Below are 22,455 nucleotides of genomic sequence, written 5' to 3' on the forward strand. Positions count from 1 at the left end.
TTTTATAAGTTATAACATCTCATTACCATTTAAAAAATCATTTTGATTTAATATGATTTTTAAAAAATTAATTAACTTTGCGAAGAAAAAGTAAAAGGTAAAATTAAGTGAAATGTAAATCAACTATTAGTTTTGTAATGGATTGTGAGTCTAAACAATTAAGTACATTGTGATGTCAGGTCCGCATGCCAATTAGAAATAAAAAGTAAATAGTCCTTTAAATCGCGAACAAAGTTCTTTAAATGGTAGGCAAAGTGAGTATTTTATCAAAGTTGAACTGCATAAAAAGAAAGTAAATTATCCTCAAATTTTTGTTTATTTTTAATTTTTATTTTGAAAATATAGAATTTATATTTATAATTTAAATTTGGCTTTGTTCAAATAGTAGTAATAGTAGTTAGGTGGAGTAACATTTAAAACGATATGGATTATTAACACACTATCGGTAAAGTAAGAGGGAGATAGATAGAAAAATTGATTGAGTGTTGTTAGTAAAAAAATTAGACTCATCTCACTAGAGAGAAAAAATTTACATAAATAGAAGGGTAAATAGCCATTCAAATCACCAAATTTGGTCAAAAGCTGGTCTGTCTTACAAAGTTTAAAATCCGCTAATTAATCACGTAGTTTCAATTTTTCTAGTTTATCCCAAGGTTCGAATTATAGGTGGAATGTTTGCATCTCTACATTGAAATTCTTCTTGAAATCTCAATCCAATTTTTAAGATCAAGTTCTCTGTGATTGCACTTTAGATTGTACACTCATCTTTTTCGTGATTTAAATCTAAATCCATCTTGAAATCTCAATCCACGTCAATAAAGATTCCACCTAAAATTCGATTCATAGGATAAATTAGAAAAATAAAAATTTCGTGATTTAATTAACGGATTTCAAACTTTGTGTATAAATCAGATTTTGAACAAACATGGTGATTTGAAATTTTGACTGACTATTTTAAGGGACGAAGGGTGAATTGATCTATTTTAAAAGAATATCCCAAAATGACTTATGTGATATATTTTAGGAGTATTTTACATTTAGCCACAGGTCCCAATTGTCATTAAGTTGAACACCATCTTACTGAAAATAATTATTGTTAATGTACACCATCTTAAAATCGAGGAGTTCAATCATCCCTTTTCACTTACAACAAAACTCGAAAAAAAGAAAAAAGAAAACGAAAAAGCAAGCATAAAAAACTAAGACTACTCAAGCTGCGCATACCAGACGCCCTGGATCTTGACATCTTTGGGCGCCTTTGATCCCAAATCCGTATCCGACGGCTGAATGCTCTCAAACACTCCGATCACCTCCCCCGTCTCCGGCTTGCTCTTGGTCACGCTCAGCGTAATATTCCCCGTCAGCGACGCCACATTCTTGTTGTTCTCCTTCTCCAGCTCCTCCTCGTCCCCACGGCCCCCAGCCGGCAGCGCCACGGCGTTGTCGTAGCCAGTGGACCCACCGCGGCCCTTCGGGTCGAGGAAGGAGGATCCCCGGTAGGACGGCACCAGGAACTCCCCGCCGAAGCTCTCTGGCTTCCCAGAAGCTACTAGATTCTTGATGGTGAAGAGAAAGGGCACGCGCTCGCCCCCGGGGAGCTGGACGGTGACGGCCGCGTAGTCGATGCCGTCCTTCTCCTCGAACTTGAGGGTGCCGTCCTGGGAGACCTCCAAGGGGCCCTCGATCTCGTCCAGCGTGTAGGTCAGCCTTGTCATCAGCTTCGTCTTCTGGAACTCTGCTGGGGCGTTCTTGCTCACGCCCTCCGCCTTCACGGTGAACGAGGTTGGCTCGAGGCAGAATTTCTTGGCGTTGTATTTGCCCGCCTTGAAGGCGAACGAGTCGACGCCGCCGTCGATGGTGGGGCACTGGTTGGCCGTCCCGGTGCCTTTCACTTCTAGGTAGGTCTTGCTCTGGATCTCATCGAAAGTTAGCCTCTTCGGCACACCTTCTGCACTTGCTCCCTAACAACACGTATACCAACGTCATATCACGTGTCAAAAGAGAACTGAAACTAGTGTATAAGTCTAACGGTCACTCATCATATAGCTAAATTTGTTTTAATTGGGATAAAATCCTATAGATTTCTATTATGATATCGCATACTATAAGTAAAAATTTAACTAACATTAGCAACTGGTACATTAAACAACAAAAACTATAACAACATCGTGGATGAAGGAGGTGTGATGAATACCGAGACAAGGAGGGCGGAGGAAGCGAGGGCGAAGCCAGCGATCTTTGCTGCTTCGGTGCATTTGTGAGCAAAGTCTTGGAGAGAGCAAGTCAATCTGGCGGCGGAGGGTTCGACTCCGAAGGCCTTGCTGATGCCTTGAGCAGGGCGAAAATGGAGGCTGCTACGGCCAGCCTTGGTGGGCTGCATGAAGGTGGCGGCCGCCTGTAATGATGACGTTGCCATGATTATGTGGTGATTCTTTGATTGGAGGCGGAGATGCAATGCAACTCTATATTTTGTATGGGTATGGGTATGTAGTGTTTGTAACGATAAAGAGATAGGATAAGAGCTTCTATCATTGGTTCCAATTCAACCTATGGCTGACGTGGACTATTTTCACTTCAGATATAGATTTTGTACAAATATAATTAAAAATAAATGAAAACATATTAATAAACAAAATGGCCCATGCAGGTCTCGAACCTGCGACCTTCGCGTTATTAGCACGACGCTCTAACCAACTGAGCTAATAGGCCAATTTATGATGATCAAGAATTAACCAATTACTGTCTCTTTTGTTTTCTCTGTTAAGAAGTAACCAAATGTATCTAATTAGGTTTGAATTAATTATCAATGGATACAATACTGTATCTACACGAATGAAACAATCGAATGAGCATATGTAACAATGTTTGTGTAATAAAAGGAGGAAATGTCTAGATTAACGATAGTATTGAAAAGTACCCAAAAAAGAATAAGATTGAAGGGATTAAGATCATAAGAAACATGTCTTGCAATGCAGAAGTCCAGCTATCTTTTACAAAATGGGACCAGTTCTTAATTTTATTACTATATGCTTATATAACAAAATTGTCTCGACCCAATTTTCAAATCTAGTGAATCATTAATGTAATCTATAATCTATGAACAATATGAGATGATATACATTAATGGTCTAGGTCATAGTACGTACAAAGTGTTTTATCTTTTGGTTTTTGTTGCAAAATACTATTTCCAAGTATTACATAATTGAAATCACATGTATGCGCACAGTTCACTATGCACTTTTATTAGTTTAGATTTTAAATTATACCCTAATGTTTACTGTTTAATTACTTTACTTAATATTATAACAAATACATACTTAATTTCACAATAACGTGTCATAGTTTGCGCTTATGGCACACACCTACGTTTTCCACAAACAAGATTTGAGAGTTTTTTTGTATGGTGCAACAAGAAGAAGATTGTGACCCTTTTTTAGTTTTTTTTAAAGTGGCTAATGATTGATTATAAACCAAAAACTTTACAAAATATTGAACAAACAACGAATAAAATTCAGCAAGAATGGTAAACAAAATAAATGTGAACAGAATAATAAATTCAAGTTAAGGAACAAAATATTAATAGTGAACCATAGACGACTCTGCTGGGGATCGAACCCAGAATCTCTGGTTCCGTAGACCAGCGCCTTATCCATTGGGCCACAGAGTCATTGACTTCATCATTTCTAGCTATGATATTTATAGTATTTATCCAGCATATATTTAGTTCAATCATAGATTTTAACAAGATGTGATGAAGTTTCAAATCATTTTTGGAAAATTAAAATATACCAGTTTATATATACATTACACTTATTCCAAGTACAGAACCCGTACTAATCTCAGATATTGCAAAATGACTTCATCAAGATTGTCACTACAAAACTATATTTAGAGGGAAGTTGATCTTGGGGAATAAATCTAGAATACACATACTCACGTAGAGGTGGTTGTGGTATCATTGACAAGCTTATATTATACTCCATCCGTTCCACAATATTAGAGTCATTTCATTATCATGCTCCACACATTTCTTATATCTTTCTCTGTGACAAGATAAAATTCCTCGAGTACTCGTTAACCAAAAGAGTATCTAACTCTATTTTACTATGGATCCAATCCCCCATTTTTTTTTATAAATATGATCTTCTTTCTGATGGTTATGGAGTATAACGTAGGGAATGAGGGAGGATGCTTTTAGACACTCATGCGCCAAAGATATTGGAAATCTTATTATCAAGTAAAATAGGCAGAAGACCATCTTTGTCGTAAAATTTGATATTTGCATGCATCAATAGTTAGAAACTTATCTTGGTATCTAGATTAAATTCTTAAGGTGAATTAGGAAATAGGATTCGTAAACATTAGTCTACTTTGTTTGTGTTATGAAGATTTAATAACAAAAACTTTGATAATTTTTCCTGAACTTAAGATCACTGCACCCTGACAATCTGGATACGCTGTCGTTTCATAGTAAGCGGCTCAGTATATAAACTCCTTCCATTTTTCAATTTTGCGCCAGAGGGTTTTGCATTTCCATTTAAACCAGAGCAAGAGCGGGCTAGGTTTCCCTCTTTGTTGTTTCTTAATACGAAAATGGCAGATGGCGCGGCGGACTCCTCAGCGCAAGGCCCCGCTGACGAGAAAAACCCTAACTCTGTCAATGCGGCGATTGAGTCCGGTAACGGTGCCGGCCCCGAGGAATTCACCTGCGACGATGATCGAGAAAAGACATTGGAATTCGCAGACGAATTGATGGCTCGTGGCTCTAAAGCCGCCAAGGATAGCAATTATGCCGAAGCCGCTGATTGCTATAGCCGTGCCCTAGAAATCAGGTGATATTCATCATATATATGTGTACACTAGAGCTGGAGCTTGGGAATTTGCATAATTTTTTAAATTAGTAAGAGTAGAGTTTTATGTTTGTTGATCTTTCTGTGAATTTCTATAGTATTCACACATTTTCTTGTGATTTGTTTTTTTCTTTAGCCTGAAATTTGGATATGGTTCATAATTGGTTTTAGGGCTGCAAAATTTGGTGAACTTTCCCCTGAGTGTGTTGCTGCTTACTATAAATATGGATGTGCTCTGCTGTACAAAGCTCAAGAGGAGTCTGATCCATTGGCTTCTATGCCGAAAAAAGAGGGTGCCTCTCGTGAAGATTCCGGTAAAGAAAGTTCATCACAAATCCATGCCAATGTCCAACCTTCAGCTATGTCTGCTGCAAAAAATGTGGAGCAAGGTGAATACGAATTTTGATCACAAAGGAGTTACTATTTGTATGTACATTTTCTGATGTTTTATTGAAAGATGAAGGAGACAGTGAAAGTGATGCTGAAGACCAACCTGATGGCGATGAGGATGAGTCTGACCTTGATTTGGCTTGGAAGATGCTTGATGTAGCTCGGGCCATTGTGGAGAGGGTCCCAGGAGACACAGTGGAAAAGGTGGACATATTGTCAGCTTTGGCAGAAGTAGCTCTAGAAAGAGGTCCTTCTCTTCTTTTCTTTCTTCCCTCCTTTTCCCCATAGCATTTTATACATTAGAGAGTGGTCGTTTGGTCTTTCTTTGCTTATTATGAAAATTTTTCTTTATCCAGAGGATGTTGAGACTTCACAGAGTGACTACTTGAAGGCACTCTCTATGTTGGAGCGCTTGGTTGAACCTGATAGTCGGCTTATCGCTGAGCTGTATCCTTGAATTGTATATTTGCAAATTGATGAGTAGTATGTAAATCTAGAATTACTTTGGGTTCCAAGCATGTTCCAGAAAATTAAAATATATATATTCCTTAACAGAAATTCAGCAATTTCAGGATTTGCCTGTGTCTTGAAATTGGTTCGAAACCAGAAGAAGCTATTCCATATTGTCAAAAAGCTATCTCAGTTTGCAAGTCAAGAGTTCAGCGACTTTCTGATGAAGCAAAGAACTTCCCAGCAGAAGAATCAACCACTTTCGAGATGGGACCAGTTCAACCATCTCTAGATAAGGAATCCGAGATTGAAACACTTACTGGTCTCTGTGAGGAACTAGAAAAGAAGGTAAGATGATCAAAAGAACCTCACATGAAGAGTTTCTTTGCCATTGTATTAACTGGTATTCATTTCGTTGCAGCTTGAAGATCTTCAACAGCTTGTCGCAAACCCAAAATCCATCCTCTCAGATATCCTAGGTGGGATTATTTCCGCAAAAGCTAGGGCTCTTGAGAAGAACGAACCAGCACTGAGCTCATCACAGATGGGCACGGCCACCACTGGTGGCGCAGACTCGCCAACTGCTTCTACAGCTCACACAAGTAGCGCTGCTGGAGTGACACATCTAGGCGTGGTGGGAAGAGGAGTCAAGCGAGTTGTGATGAGCTCGACTGCACAATCCAGCCCTGCTAAGAAACCTGCAATCGATTCCTCAAACAATGGCGATGGTGGGAGTGAGGTCAACGTCAATGCAGGAATAAATGAGAAGAATGATTAATTCTGGCTCTACGCTTCTCTGTTGTCTTGAACTCGGTTGGTGCATCTATGATTATGCAATATGGCTACTAATTTCTCATCTAAGACTACTGATTCAGTGTCTTGCTATAAAAAAAAGCTATTTTATCCGTTAGGAGCATGTTTTTATAATGTTTAATTATAATGCGCTGGTTGGCTTGTGGAATAGACCAAAAAGAATAATTTATGGGTTATTAGTGTTTCATGCAGCTTTAAAATGTCTCAATCATCAAATGTTTGCAAATTTTATCATTTTTTGTGAAATGTATCATTGTCAAAATTTGATCACGGAATTTTATTTCGTCATGATAGAGTTTAAGTTGAAATTCTTTTTCTTTTTTACCCCAAATACATATAACAACATTGTTTAGTAAAAATTGAAGTTGTTTTGATTATTATGTTGTGTCCTACTCGAATAAAACGTGCTCGCTTGTATGTCAAAGATGATGATAATTTCGAAATACGGTGAAATTGAGGACATTTATTAAAGTTTACACAAAATCCTAGTATTTTTTAAATTTTTTGTTATAAAAGACATTATTTCAGGAGTTGAAGTTGCCTAAAAATACATTTCACCTCAGATTCTGGTGAAATGAATGAACTTTTCGTCACTAAATTTTTTGAAAAGGGACAATTTATGAAAAACGATAAAAGTTTGGGGCATCTGATATGAAAACAAAATTTAAATATTTTACAAACTGGGGACATAAAGGTCCAGTAAATCCAAATTCTAGGCAGCTAAACACATTGCCAAAAGCTCATAAATAGTAAATACTCCCTCCGTCCACGAAAATTCGTCTCGGTTTGATCGGACACGGGTTTTAAGAAATGTAATGGAAAGTGAGTTGAAAAAGTTAGTGGATTGTGGGTCTTACTTTTAAATATTAGTTTTATAATAAAATGTGAATAGGAATGAGTTAGTGGAATATGGGGTCCACTACCAAAAATGGTAAAAGTGAAATGGGATAAATTTTGAGGGACGGACGGAAATGGAAAAATGGAACAAATTTTGTTGGACGGAGGGAGTACATTATTAGCAAAAACACCAACAATTAGAAAAATAACACAATGCAATCAAAAGTTATCGAAGAAACCAAATTTTAATACTTTCAGCCTTATTATTTTACGCAATTTACAAACACCTCTTTAGCAGTTTGTCTTCATTACATGCGTGTTCCATTAAACTTTTTAATAAATACAATCTGACAATAATGTTTTGGTGCTCTATTCCATAAGACTCTGTGGCCCAATGGATAAGGCGCTGGTCTACGGAACCAGAGATTCCTGGTTTGATCCCCAGCAGAGTCGATATTATGATTTTTGTTTCTAACAAAACTCTTATCAATAGATCTTGATAATTTTATGCTTCCTTACTTTTCTTTTGTATCATTTTCTTCTTTAGTTTCATTCTTTTCATGTCATTTTTGTACAGTTGTATAAGAAACTCTTATCAATAGATCTTGACAATTTTATGCTTTTATAGAGGTTTGAAATTTATGAAATAAGCTAATCATTTGTTTGAATAATAAGTTTAGCAGAAATTAATTTCACTAATAACGAGTAATTAAAATTGAAATTAAATTTTAAAAGAATTAATTATTGATTTGAAATTAAAATTAAGTGATCCATGGTGTGTGTTTGACCATTTTGTTGGACGACAACCTCCATCATTCAACCTCCAGCATCGCCACCATTCCCCGCTTCCTCAAATTCTCCTCTCATTTTCAGGAGAATGATCCTCAACGGAGGTAGACTAGTACGCCTCATTTCTACTACACCAACACAGATTATTCTGTTAATCATATGCAATTTGTTTCAGGAGAAGCCTCAATCCGGAATTGACGACTGAAACGACGTCGTCAGCTGGCGCTGGATTGCCGGAGTTGCGGTGGCTTTTGTGCTTGGCAAGCCCACTGTTGTTGAGTTTTACGCAGATTGGTGTCAAATATGTCGAGCTACAAAGTCAAACAGCAGTTTAAGTAAGTATCTTAACGCTCCTATTCCATTTCCTAAAAATAGAAACTCTTTCCGTTTTGGTCAATATCATAAAAATATAAACTTTTCATTTTAGGAAACTTCGGTCCCTCGCCTATTTTTCACTAACACACTTTTTCTTTCGATCTCTCTCTTATTTTACCAATTTTGTACTATTAAACCTGTAGGGATCAGATTAGTCTAGATTCACTAATTACCGAAACCTCTTTGTTCTTGTACAATAGAGCTCAGCCAAACTCTCACCCACGCGACTGATTTTACACAAGTAATGTTAACTAAGATTACAAAGAATCTAGTTCTAACTATTACAAGGTCTTGAAGTTAGCTATTCAGTCTTACTTGCAACCACTTCAACCTGCACACTCAATACACAAGTCAATCACACTAGGAAAGATCCTCTCAGGGTTTAGTTCCCATGTCAGCTGAGTTTTTATCAGTATGCACCTTTTGAAGAAACACTTCACCATTTTCTACAATATCTCTAATGTAATGAAACCTTACATCTATATGCTTTGTTCTATCATGAAAAACAGGGTTTTTACATAACTGAATAGCAGATTGAGAATCAGAGAACAACACAGGAGAGGATTTCACAAACTTGAGTTCAGAAAGTACTCCCTTTAACCATACAGCCTCTTTCATTGCCTCAGTGATGGCAATATACTCTGACTCAGTGGTGGACAAGGCCACAATGTGCTGCAGCTGTGATTTCCAACTTATGCAAGACCTACACACTGAAAATACATAGGAGGTTGTTGACTTCCTCTTATCTCTGTCATTAGCATAATTGGAATCCACAAAACCAGTTAGTAAGACACCATCATCACATTTAGAATAGCATAAACCATACTTAGCAGTTTGCTTCAAGTATCTAAGAAGCCATTTCAGAGCTTCCCAATGAAATGTAACGCCCCACTTTTTCAAACCCTAATTTTCGGGTTATAAAATTTTTGCATTAAATGCCTTAAATGCTATGATATGTGGATTATTTGATGAGTAATTAATTACATGGTGTCTTTGTGACCTAATTGCGTATGAGAATTGAGATTGAGTTGAATAGTCAACTTGTTGAAATGTTGACGTGGCTATTGAATAGTCAAAGATGTGGAAAATATGACGTGGCCGTTGAAAGGTCAATGCGTTGAGAAAATGAAGTGAAAGTGAAGAAATGATTGATTTGGTGTGAATATTTGATGCGGAGTAATATAATTGTGGTGAATTATTTTCCTAAGGGATGAGTGAGAATTAAATAGGAGCATTATTTAATCATGTGGAATTTTCGACCCTCCTATTTATTGGAAAGAAATCCTATTTTTCTTGGATTTAATTATTGCTTGGGATAATTATCCGAATTAAATCCAAAGTCCGAATATCCTTTGATTATCTTGAGATTTTCGAAAATCTCATAAAATAGGGGAAGAAGGAATTGTTTATTATATTATTTGATCCCTTATTTATTCTCTTCCATGAATAAATATAAATATGCTAGAATATCCTAGCATATCTTGCCAAATCTAAGAAGATCTTGCCATATCCTATTTAAATTAGGATTTTAATTAATTCTTTGTGGAGAGAAGTGAATTCACGCCACTTTTATATTGATTGGGGAGTATTATTATTTTTATTCGTGCTCCGTGATATATTATTCTACTCCGTGAAATATTTGAATTTAAATCTTAGGCTAATCTAAAAGCCTAGAATTCGAAATCCCCTACTAATTCTCTTCAAATTTTCGGTCCTTCAACAAACAAATCTTCCCAAATCTTTATTTATTTAATTATTGGATTATATCTTGCACTCTATAAATAAGAGTGAGAATCCAAAACCCTAGCATCAGAAGAAAACCGCCCCCCCTCTACTTCACGTCGCTCTTTTCTCTCCCCACTCTCTCCAAATTTTCTTCATCTTTTCTCCAAGATTTCTTCATCAATTGAGAAGAATTCAAGTTGAAATCCAAGAGTTTATTGAAGAATCAAGGCTATAATTTGTTTCTACCGATTGTTCTTTTGGAAAAAGGTACTTTAATTTTGATCTTCTCTTCTTCTACCGATTAATCGGTGTTCTTGAGTCCACATGCATTTAGATTGAGTGAAGGGGAAATAAATTGATGAATTTGGGATGCATGGATGTGTGTGTGTGTGACCGTGTATGTGTGTGTGCGTGCACGCCTCGGGGTGCGTGCACATGTGTGTGTTCGTGTGCGTGTGTTGTGTGTGGAGCACTCATGCGTGACACGATTTAATGGTGAATTTGGAGTTGTTATTTGAATAAAAATGATATGCTAATCATACTTCGATTTTGAATGATGATATTAAAGATTTATCAATGGGAAAAAGGGAAATATGGGAGACATGCATGATTTGAGATCAATGATTGAAACTGATTTGTGATACGCCTAATTTAAAGGTGATACTTCGCGCTCTCAGCGTGATAAACGAGGAGAAGAGAATACTTTCGAGCTAAGCCGACGAGGTGGGCTTTCTTTTAAAATAAGGACATTGTCCTAAACTGATATTGATGAGAATGAGATATGTGTTATCATGCCTTGATTTGTTTTGTCGTGCCTATCCCTCGTGGCTATGCCACTATTGATTTAATCGAATTCGGATCCTTGTAGAGCCGCAAACTCTACTTGGGTTAGTGTACACCAATGTTAGACCGAGTGTCAGCGTACGGGTTGGCCGGTCTAGTGACCTGGATTGCGGCCGCATTCCTTGTCATGTAGAATGAGGATATGGTAAACGTCGATGTGAAAAATGGTTGCGCGACCGTGATATTTGATAAAGAATATATTTTGGTGCCTCGGGTCTTTCTAAAGTTAAAACCCCGATGGACACTTGAAAATGGCATGATAACTATAATTGTGATAAAACTGTTTTCGGCAATGAGCCCACTGAGTATGATTATAGTACTCAGCCCTGCATGTGTTTTCCCTATGTGAGGATTGAGCGGTGACGAGCGGGCGGCGGTGTTGAGTAGGAAATAATAATATGATCTGTTGGAACTCTAAGTGTCGTTGTGTCTCCATACATAGCTTCACTTCTTTCTTGGTCGCTTCCGCTATATTATGAAAACTTGTGATCTTTTGGTTGGGTTGAATACTTTTATTTCGTGGGAATTTTTGGATATGGAACAGTTGGTATTATTTTGGGAAACTTTGATAAGCATTTATTGCGATAGCCTTTTTGGTTGGATTCCTTTGCTAAGGCATTATTCTTTTCCTATTTAATTGTTCATTAAATGCTTTGGTTAAATCCCTTTTTAAATGGAACCCTAGCCTATGATCTTTGATGCATTTAAGTCCGCCTAGTTAACGATCGCCGCATTTATTATACCCTAGATGGGCGGGTCGTTACAAACAAAGCCTCACCCCAAAACTTTTTTGACAATCCAGACTTAGAAAGCATGCATCTCACTTTTTCAAGTAAATTCTGTTCATTCTCTCAGCAACCCCATTTTGCTGTGGGGTATAAGGCACAGTTCTATGTCTTTTGATTCCAAAGCTATCACATAAATCATCCATCTGATTATTACAGAACTCAAGGCCATTATCAGTTCTAATAGCCTTAATCTTCTTACCAGTTTGAGTTTCAATCAAGGTTTTCCAAGTTTTAAGTTTTTCAAAAACATCAGACTTGTGTCTCATCAAAAAACACCAAACTTTTCTTGAGAAATCATCAATCACAGACAAGAAGTAAACACATCCAGAGTGAGAAGACACAGAAGCTGGACCCCAAACATCCATATGCAAATATTCCAGATACATTTACTCACATTAGCAGGAGCAGGGGTACTAGGAAAAGAAACTCTATGTTGTTTACCCAGCACACAAGAATCATAGAAAGGTAACTCACTTTGAACATCATTATCAGAAAGAATGGCATGCTTTTTCAGGATACTCAAACCTTTTGCACTCATATGACCTAGCCTATTATGCCATAACATGGTTCTGTCAGTTTTAACAACATTGGCATAAGCTTTTTCACATGCAAGAGGCACAACATTACAAACATACAAGCCACATTTTTTCTTAGCTTTGAAAAGACACATAGAACCTCTGCAAATCTTCATACAGCCTTCTCCCCACTTCCCCCCCATACCCTCATTTTCAAGAGCAGTACAAGACATCAAATTATAGCACAGATCAGGAACATATCTGACATCCTTTAAGCTGAGCACATAACCATTTTCAAACTTCAAACACACAGTGCCAATACCAAGAATTTCACATTTCTTGTCATCAGCCATTGACACAAAAGTCTTAGTTACAGGTTTCAGCTCAGAAAACACTTCCTTAAAAGGACTCACATGATAAGTACATCCAGAATCACACAGCCAATCATTTGAAGTGAAGGGACATGCAGGGAAGGCATTCACAAATTGCAGGTCATGCACCATGAACACATAATCATTGACATTGTCATAAGTAGCAACATTAACAAGGGTTTCAACCTGGGGATTGTTGTTAGGAAACTTATTCTTCTTAGGTTTAGTGCACTCTCTCTTATAGTACCCAACATCACCACAGTTGAAACACTTTCTATAGGTTTTAGGATCCTTGCTTCTAGACCTAGACCTAAACTTTTTCCTAGAGTTTGAGGAATTACCAGAACCACTACTGGGCTCATTGCCCCCTCTAGATTTAGATCTTCCTCTAACATTCAACACCTTATTATAAGCATTCTTATCAGCAGCCCTTTCCCTAAGCTCAAGTTCTTTGGATTTCAGGGAGCTAATAATCAGGTCTAGAGGAGCAGAGTCTCTACCATACTTAATGGCAGCCTTAACATCACTATAGGAATCAGGTATGGCATTCATCAGGGCTATGCTTGTGTATTCATCTATGGTTTTATCACCTGACCTCTTAATGTCCTGAACTAACTTCTGAAACCTATCCACATTGTCATCAATATCTTTAGCAAGATCAAGCTTAAATTTGAACAGTTTTTCAAGCAAATACATTCTGGAAGACATAGAGGTTTCAGTATACAGAGTATCAAGTAATTTCCACATTTCAGCAGCAGATTCCTCATGATCAACTTTTCTAATCACAGAATCAGATAGATTTAACACAATGGTAGCCCTAGCCAGATCATTCATCTCATCAATTTTATCCTGAGCAGTATCCTCAGGTAAAGTACCATCAACAACTTTGAACACTTTTTGTTGAATCAAAACACATTTCATTTTCTGTTTCCAAATAGCAAAATCATTTTTACCATTATAAGGAACCAAACCAACAGGTTGAGCCATTTTAGCAAGAAAAAAGCAAGAACACAGGAAGCAAGACAGAAACACACAGCCTTACACACCTGAAAGCACAGAGACATACACCAGCAACACAAGAACAGACCAAGAGCTTTCACACAACAGAAAGGGACTCAAATCCTTGACTGTCACGAGCAAGACTGGCCAAGGCTATCCCAACTCGCAATCACTCACTACTGGAGGGCGCAGGGGGCCGCTTGGGCAGTACAAGATGCTTGGTGGTCAAGTAACTTGAGATCACAGATCACAGAACACAAGAACCAGCGGAAGCAACACAGATAAAAGAAAGCACAGAAGTCCTAAGTCCTTGCCAGAGACTGTCTACTAGAAACAAAAGCCCAAGCCTATATTTGGCACTAAACAGAAAACTTAAACAAGAAAGATATAGCCAATTTACCAAAGTGAATCCCCACTCGAAGGAGGATTCCACTTGCCCACCTCCTTAAGCGACTCGGCGTGCTAGAATCCCCCCGTGGCTCTGATACCACTGTAGGGATCAGATTAGTCTAGATTCACTAATTACCGAGACCTCTTTGTTCTTGTACAAGAGAGCTCAGCCAAACTCTCACCCACGCGGCTGATTTTACACAAGTAATGTTAACTAAGATTACAAAGAATCTAGTTCTAACTATTACAAGGTCTTGAAGTTAGCTATTCAGTCTTACTTGCAACCACTTCAACCTGCACACTCAATACACAAGTCAATCACACTAGGAAAGATCCTCTCGGATCTAAACACAAGAAACTAACAGTTAACAGAGAACAAGAACAAAAGATCAAAGTATCTTGGCTCAGAGCCCGCCACAACAACACAGATCTATTCTTCCAGAACAAGACCCAAGGGAGCAACAATGGATTGGATAGAGTCAACCCTCAGACCACCAATACCTCCACCAGATAAACCCCTCGCACTAGGTCAAGTTCCACCGAACAAATCTCCACACACGGTCTTCAAGTTCTCACAAACCCTAGATCTTCTCCAGCACCAAGCAATCGAAGAGATTGCCTTACACCAGCACTCACAACAGATCTACCACTCAACAAACCATGGAAGATCACAAAGAGATGGCCGGAAGAACATCGGAGAAGAAGAGAGAGTATGAGAGAGAAGATCTGAAGAGAGAGAGAGAGAGATTAGAGAGTTGATTAATGAGAACGGCGCATAGCCTTCTCACATAACAAACACAGCCCTACATCCAACGGCTGGAAGGCATCATCCGAGTGAGAGGGGCACGTGGCAGCATCTGGTGAGTGAGGGTAAGTAATTGGGCTCAGCCCAATTAATAACATCCGGGCTTAACAAATAACACAGCCCAATAAGAGTTCACTCTAAATATCCAACAAAACCCATGGAGGAAGTATTGCTTTTGTTTTGGCTCATTACAGTCGTGTGTGAAATACATGTACCTAAGTCTTTTGTGATGCTTAACCATCCAATTGGCTTGTAGACTACTGATTATAGTTATCTGCCATCGATTTAAAACATTTGGTGTATGATGTACTAGTCTTTGAGTATAAATTTTACATCTCTGAAGTTTGTTGCTCCTTAACCTTCAGAATTTGGTAAAAAATGTGGAAATATAAATGTGTTAATTGTGATATAGGTCTTTTCAGCCTCAAAATATTTTGTTTTCACGAGTGCAAAAATTAGCCAGGTTACTGCATTTTCAATCCTTGGTTACATAGACATCACGTGAATGAATGTCTCCGAGTTTATTAGTTCGATATTTCATTTCAAATATGGAGTTGGATGCCAATTCATGATAATTTTGTTCTGACTTGTGGCTGCTGCTATTAGGGACAAAGTAAATTTTGTTATATTGAACGTTGATAATACAAAGTGGGAACAAGAGCTTGATGAATTTGGTGTTGAGGGCATTCCCCATTTTGCATTTCTTGACAAAGATGGTAATGAGGAGGGGAATGTGGTAGGCCGCCTTCCACGTCAGTACCTGCTTGAAAATGTTGATGCCCTGGCTCGGGGGAAGCATACGTTCCTCATGCACGTGTTGTAGGACAATATTCAAGTACTGAAGCAAGAAAAGTTCATGAAGTTGTTGATCCGAGAAGACATGGATAGGGAATTTGGGAATGTTTAGGCCAAACTGATGGGAACCAGCTCCATAGGGTGCACCAGAACCAGTATATTTTTACACTTCACAAATGCTGATGGTTCATCACAAAATCCTATAGTTGCAGAGAAACATCTTATTTTATTCAGAAATCAAATATGCAATATTTGAACAAGAATTGTGTAAGAATTTGATTTTTTATATTCACACTATTAAATAGCACAAAACTTTGATATCTGTCTTCTCAGTGTCCACCAGAAGTTTATGTATAAACAGATGTAGGTTAAAAGAAGCAGAAGTTGCCTAGTTTATCGAACTACATTATTCAATAAGCTGTTGGATGATGGTGAGCTCTTTTCACTCAACCAAGTATCCTGTACCGAAACGGGCGAGTTGTTCTTCAACTCTTCTGTCGTAGGCAGGGCAGCAGCAGCGGTAGCTGCCCTCTGTGGAACAACCAACCTCCTACTTCCTACCCATGACATGGTTGTCGTCTTCTTTGCCATTGATATGTTAAATGATTTCTCACTTCCTTGGTATGGCGATGAACAATTCGAGGCAACTGAGGAACCCATGTGCATATTTTCATCCATAGGTGCCCAACCACTGACCCGAATCTGTTCTAGCTCATCTGCCACTTCCATCATTGAAGGTCTCATATCTCTATGAAAAGCAAGACACCTAAAAGCAAGCTCAGCTACTTTATGAATGGATGAAAGTGTCCAAGCATCTCTATTCGGCTCAAGGAAGGGGTCGACTATCTCATCTATCCGGCCTTTCCCAATTCTATCGATAGCCAGAGCAGCAAGATTGATCTCGCTGTGTGGTCGAGAGAAGTCAACCACTTTCATGGCTGTAATTATCTCTACAAGAACCACCCCAAAACTGTATACATCGCTCTTGTCTGAAAGATGGAAGTTCTGGTGATACTGAGGGTCGAGGTAGCCCGGGGTACCTTGCGGTGCTGTGGATATGTGGGAGTCGTCGGTCATGCCAAACCTAGAAAGCCCAAAGTCCGCTACTTTGGAGTTAAAATTGTAATCTAGCAGAATGTTGCTGGACTTGATGTCTCTGTGGTATATTGGAGGATTCATTGCTGAGTGAAGGTGGGAAATGGCATGAGCTGTCTCTGCAGCAATGGTGAGACGTATCGTCCATGGAAGCACAGAGCCTCGCTCACGCTGCAGATGCTGGGACAGGGTGCCGTTGGCCATGTACTCGTAAACAAGGATTTGTTCGCCATTCTCGATGCAGCACCCTAGAAGGCGGACCAAATTCTGGTGGCTTACAGAGGACAGAAGCTTGATCTCATTCATCACCTGGTCGACACTCTCGTGATCGCGATGTCTTATTTTCTTGATTGCCACCAATTCATCGTTATGGAGCTTTCCTGCATAAACTGTGCCGTAGGCACCTGTTCCTAGTCTCTGCTTCTCAGAGAAGCTGTTCGTTGCTCTCTCGATATCTTTGTAAGTGTACAAGGGCACACTCGAGTTTCCTGCTGCTTCACTGATCAGCCGCCTCGCGCTTAATCTGTTCTTCAAACTCGTAGCTCTATTCTTCACACAGTAATACACCAGTGCTAAAACCACCACCAAACTAGCTCCAGCAACAATACCTAAAAAATTGAACAAGATCAGTGATGATTGTATTGCTCCAAAGCTAAAACTATGAAGTTTGTATTGTAATGTGGAGAAAGGTAGATTAAGCTGATTGTCTATCAGATTTAAGTTGAAACAAGTACCTCCAACAAGCATGCCTACTTTAGTTCCCCTACATCGAATAGACAAGCTTGTAGCACGGCATTTTCCAGCTTCTACAAGGAAAAAAAAATTCAAAGTTAGTACGATTGAAGTAGTTAAGTTTCCAAATCCACATCAAATAGTTATGATCAATATGAAGTTATGATCAATATGAAAATAAATCATTTAACAACTACACTAGTGATTTACTTTTCAGCTGTTGTATTTGCAACAAGATGAAATTTCAGTCTCAAACAAAGGGCTTATTTGATTTGGAGATACACATTCGGTAACAGCATAAGAACGAAATGTCTGGGTTATTACGATACGTTAGTCATCTCTTTCCTCTGACTTTCATATCATCAAATCTTTGTGGTGACCATGTGATCTTCTTATACTACTTGCAATTATAAAATGAATAGCTTGACTTAGTGATTGTCCAATCAACAAGTGGCAACACTAACAAATAATGTCCTTGTCTTTTTTTCTTCTTAGTGATGATAACTAGTAACCTAGTAGATATATCATCACTGCTGACAAAATCAACTTCTCTGTTACTTGACTTTTCTTTTTTTTTCAGTAGCAAAGTTGAAGATTGGATAATAAATTATGATCTGATAGGGCGTGATCTCTTACCAAATGCTATGTTTTATTTTTATCCATGAAACTCGGGGAGGAAAGGATCATTTTGGAACCAGCCAATGACTTAAAAATTCAAGTAGGAAACTGAAGTTTTGGAGTCCGTTTCTTCACTCTTTCCATCTACCAAGCTGTAACGGAATTATCTACCTTCATTTTGTTGGACTTATACCTAATAAACCCATCCAGCTAATAAATGCTCTATCAATATGACCTGATCCTGATCCCCTCAGTATAATGAATGAAAACAGGTCAACAATTTCCAATTTCAACAAGGCCAAAAATCTTTAATTAGGCCAACGCGAAGCTAAAATGGCATACATTTCACATTGGTCAAAATTCAACTTTTTCCCCAAAGTCAGAAACGCGAATTAAATAATTTAATTAAGAAGGGAAGGAAAAGAGCAAAGGCTGACCTTTCTGGCATCCGACTCCACCGCCACCGGTCGAAAAACCGTCTCCGGCGTAGCCATGTTTACACTTGCAACGATGCCGCAGCTTTCCTTCATACTGAAATCCCGTGCAGTCGGCGTTGGGGTCACAAACGCCGTGGCAGCTGCCGTTGATCCACCAACCGAGCTCCACCTTCTGAAAATCGAGAGCGATCGAAGAGCCCTGGGTGGCATTTTCCACCAGGATCGACGACAACAGAAAGCTGCAGTTCCCCGTTTTCTTCACTGTTTCGTAATCCAAAAACTCAGCGGAATCATTTGACCCGACTGAATAGCACGTTAATCTCTCCTCGCTTCCGTTCCCCCTTTGGCAGTCATGCGAACCCATGGTGCTCATCACCAATCTGCGAGGAACCACGCAATCATTCATCGTCTTGCTGCAGTTCTCCAGAAGGAGGCCGTTACGCCACGTCGGGGCGAAGTTCGAACCGAAGAGTTGGCTCAATTCGTCGATCGGACGGCGGCATTTGGCCGGAATACCTACTAAGATGTGATCGGACGTGATGTTGTAGACGTCGAATCCGCCGATTTGGATCGCGGGGTTGTTGCTACTGCAATTCAGCTTGATTTGGCAACCATCTGAGAAACCGAACGGGTGTTGAACTGGAATTCCGCCGCACTTCCGATTGCAGGAAGTGGAATTGATGTCGAGTGCGGAAGACGGCAAGGATAGATTTGAAATTGATAAAAGTAACAGAAGAATTGATTGGAGAAAACCGAGAATCATTTTTATGAGAAACTATAAGATCTCTAGCATGATGCGAGATAGAGAGAGAGAGAAGTAGTATGATTGAAGTTGACCAGCGATGGAGAGAATTAATGGAGGGAAATTAAAGGGCACAGTTGATGTTGGTGGGGAGAAATTAAATGCCGTTTAAATGCGTGATAATTTGCTCTGTCGCTTTGAAATTTCCAACGAATTTCAGCTCCAGCTCCAGCTCCAGCTTAGCTCTTCTAAATGGAAAATACCTATCGATTTGAATGTGATCTGATCATCAACGAGTGAGGAAGGAAGGAAGGAAGGAGAAGATGAATGTGTGAGAGCAGAGATGGAATGATGTTCATTGCGCGTAGATAAGATTTGATGAAGATGCGTGAGATGACGTTTATGCCCTTGGTTACGAGTTTGGTCATCTGCAAATAATGCTAGTCTATGTTTTTGATGTATTATTGTTGACTATTATTAACCGTGCCATGCGCTTCAACTTTGAACTAGTCTACTTTCAGGTTTCAACACGATATATATGACGATACGTAACCTTATTATAATTCCAACGCATCTTACATGCTTTTATACAAAATATCTCTGTCACTCAACCCTAAAGTCCACCAAAAAAGGAAAATTACATGACACATAAAATACCATCAATAAAATACAATCTTCAATATTGATTCTGAAAATGACTTACGTTTTATTTAGTTTATCATAATTAAGATGAGTCATTACCAATAATATAAATATCTTATGTCTACTTATTCTTTAACAAAAAAAACATTGTATAAAATTTTGTATGGTTCGAAGAATGAGTTCAGTTCTTATAATTGGAGAGGGAGTAGGAAGTACTTCCTCCGTCCCAATGTATTAGACCAACTTTCCTTTTTGGGATGTACTTCCTACTCTCAACATATTAGACTCATTTCCTTTTTTAGTAAAAAGTATTTATCTTATTTTATTCTCCACCTACTTTTTTCTCTCTTCTCTCCCTTACTTTTTCCCTCTCTCATACTTTACTCTCTCCACTTTAACTATTTAAATATCAATTCCTTAAATCATGTGTCCGAAAGAAGTGAGTCTAATACTCCGGGACGGAGGGAGTATTACTTAATAACAGATATGAAAAGTAGTCCAAAAGTTTATAAGCACTTCATAATAATTAATGGGCTGACATCAATAAAGTCTAAAATATTGGTAGCCCAAAAGCTCTAAAAATTCGAAATTTTATGGCCTAAAAATAAAATTGGCCCTGGACCAAAATTTTGTAGTCACAGTCCGCGACATACAAAATAAAACAAAGGTATCATCAATTTTAAGAAAGAGCGAACTTCAAAAATGGTCCTTGGACTATGAATTTATCTTGAAAATGGTCCATGGATTTTAAAAATATCATCAGTAGTCCCTGGACTAAGGGTTAATGTAAAAAACGGTCATTTTGCACTGTTTCGAGACGAAAATGCCCTTTTGAGGGATTTTGGGGGGTTTGGGCAATTTGGTCTTTTTACACTTTTAACATTTTAAATCTGATATTATTTCAGTTATGTACTAAATCTGATATTATTTCAAAATTATCATTCTTCTTCCCTTTTGTCATCCTTCACTTTGTTTCTTTATTTCAATATTAGATTTAATTTTACAAAATTAAATTTTAAATTTCAGTTTTTAAATATCAATAAATTTTTACTATTTGTGATATTTTTAAAGTCATATTCAACGGAGCGGATCACCTCCCCCATCTTATACACCATTTGCTACCCCACCAATAGAATAATGCCATGTATTTATTCTTTAAAATGAACAATTTCCTACTCATTGCCACGTGTTTATTCATTAAAATATAAAATTAACGATTAAAATTTTCATTAAATACTAATTCTGTGGCGGCTGCTCTTCCGGTGCCTCAGTTGCCGGGGTTCTTTCCGCCGTCGCTGGTAGGTGATCCGATACCATTTGCCACTACGCTGCCGGCGGTGGAAGAGCAGCCGCCACTTCCTTTCTTCCTTCAGAGCCCGTCGCTGGAGGACCTGGCGACCGCGGGTGCTGGCGGCGGCGGGTGGGGGGAGGAAGGAGCGACTGGAGGAGGGAAGGGTATTAAGGGAGAGGGTGTTGCGGGTGGCGGGTTTACTACCGGTGGAGAGGATGAGACCGACGGCGGCGGGGGGATTAGAGGCGATCGCAGCGGGGGAGAAAGGGATTGTTGGCGGAAAGGCCATTGGCCGCGGTTTCCGAATAGGTATGAATAGGTATTGTAGATGATATATTACTATTTAATGAAAATTTTAATCCTTAATTTTATATTTAGTAAATATACACATGGCACTATTATATTGGTGGGATATAAATGATGTAGAAAATTGTTCATTTTAAAGAATAAATATATGGCATTATTCCATTGGTGGGGTAGCAAGTGTGTATAAGATGGGGGAGGTGATCTGCTCCGCATATCGGAGTAGGGAGTATTACTTAATAACAAAGATGAAAAGTAGTCCAAAAGTTTTTAAGCACTTTATAATAATTAATGGGCTGACATCAATAAAGTCTAAAATATTGGTAGCCCAAAAGCTCTAAAAATTCGAAATTTTATGGCCTAAAAATAAAATTGGCCCTGGACCAAAATTTTGTAGTCACAGTCCGCGACATACAAAATAAAACAAAGGTATCATCAATTTTAAGAAAACAAAATGGGCTGAATTTAACAAGCCCAAACTCTTATTAAACCATCAACAATAGCTAAAATTTGGCAACAGAACCGCTTCAGTACTGAATGAGAATTTGTATTTTATTTTATGTAAAAATGACAGGAATGAGATTCTACTAATGTACTACTACTAAGTATTTATAGGTTGCACTTTGAGACCATAATCCCATAATATCTAAGAACGTCCACAGTGGGGGAGCCGTGGCTCTCGGCCCGAGCTTGGGCAGCCCGCGGCCCCCTACTACTGAGGCGAGGGGTGCCCGCGGCTCGGGGGGGTGGACGAGAGAGAGCCGAGCGCTCGGCCAGGCCGAGGCTCTTGGGCAGGCGGCTCGGCCCGCCACTGCAAGGGCCGAGAGCCGCGGCCCTGCCCACCGAAAATTAATTTATTT

At 38.7% G+C, this 22,455-nt stretch overlaps 3 protein-coding genes, 2 non-coding genes and 1 pseudogene across 6 annotated transcripts; 2 read left to right on the top strand and 4 right to left on the bottom strand.

Annotated features, from left to right (window-relative positions):
- Positions 1–1,077: 1,077 nt before the first annotated feature.
- Positions 1,078–2,460, bottom strand: LOC125191255 (oxygen-evolving enhancer protein 1, chloroplastic-like). Its single transcript, XM_048088769.1, has 2 exons — positions 2,195–2,460; positions 1,078–1,961 (listed from the first exon to the last, which is right to left on the bottom strand). Exons 1-2 carry the CDS (start codon positions 2,414–2,416, stop codon positions 1,206–1,208), a joined length of 978 nt encoding a protein of 325 aa, XP_047944726.1. The 5' UTR covers positions 2,417–2,460; the 3' UTR covers positions 1,078–1,205.
- A 175-nt stretch (positions 2,461–2,635) lies between these two features.
- On the bottom strand, positions 2,636–2,709 carry TRNAI-AAU. The gene has a single exon. It is a non-coding gene; the product is annotated as a tRNA-Ile (tRNA).
- Positions 2,710–3,594: 885 nt separating this feature from the next.
- On the bottom strand, positions 3,595–3,667 carry TRNAR-ACG. Its single transcript has one exon. It is a non-coding gene; the product is annotated as a tRNA-Arg (tRNA).
- An 861-nt stretch (positions 3,668–4,528) lies between these two features.
- On the top strand, positions 4,529–6,600 carry LOC125187353 (NASP-related protein sim3-like). 2 transcript variants are annotated; one of them, XM_048083934.1, is made up of 6 exons: positions 4,529–4,832; positions 5,022–5,239; positions 5,308–5,487; positions 5,597–5,687; positions 5,804–6,038; positions 6,112–6,600. In XM_048083934.1, the coding sequence occupies exons 1-6, from the start codon at positions 4,594–4,596 to the stop codon at positions 6,466–6,468; spliced, it is 1,320 nt and encodes a 439-aa protein (XP_047939891.1). In that variant the 5' UTR covers positions 4,529–4,593; the 3' UTR covers positions 6,469–6,600. The 2 variants fall into 2 exon arrangements, with proteins under 2 accessions (XP_047939891.1, XP_047939892.1); XM_048083935.1 differs by having other exon boundaries at positions 5,314–5,487.
- A 1,134-nt stretch (positions 6,601–7,734) lies between these two features.
- On the top strand, positions 7,735–15,952 carry LOC125189488 (annotated as a pseudogene).
- Positions 15,953–15,998: 46 nt separating this feature from the next.
- On the bottom strand, positions 15,999–19,711 carry LOC125190223 (wall-associated receptor kinase-like 14). The gene is made up of 3 exons (XM_048087461.1): positions 18,618–19,711; positions 17,565–17,636; positions 15,999–17,438 (listed from the first exon to the last, which is right to left on the bottom strand). The coding sequence occupies exons 1-3, from the start codon at positions 19,378–19,380 to the stop codon at positions 16,129–16,131; spliced, it is 2,145 nt and encodes a 714-aa protein (XP_047943418.1). The 5' UTR covers positions 19,381–19,711; the 3' UTR covers positions 15,999–16,128.
- Positions 19,712–22,455: the final 2,744 nt, after the last annotated feature.

Source organism: Salvia hispanica, chromosome 5 (genome assembly GCF_023119035.1).
Source record: "Salvia hispanica cultivar TCC Black 2014 chromosome 5, UniMelb_Shisp_WGS_1.0, whole genome shotgun sequence".
Classification (NCBI taxonomy): Eukaryota; Viridiplantae; Streptophyta; class Magnoliopsida; order Lamiales; family Lamiaceae; genus Salvia; species Salvia hispanica.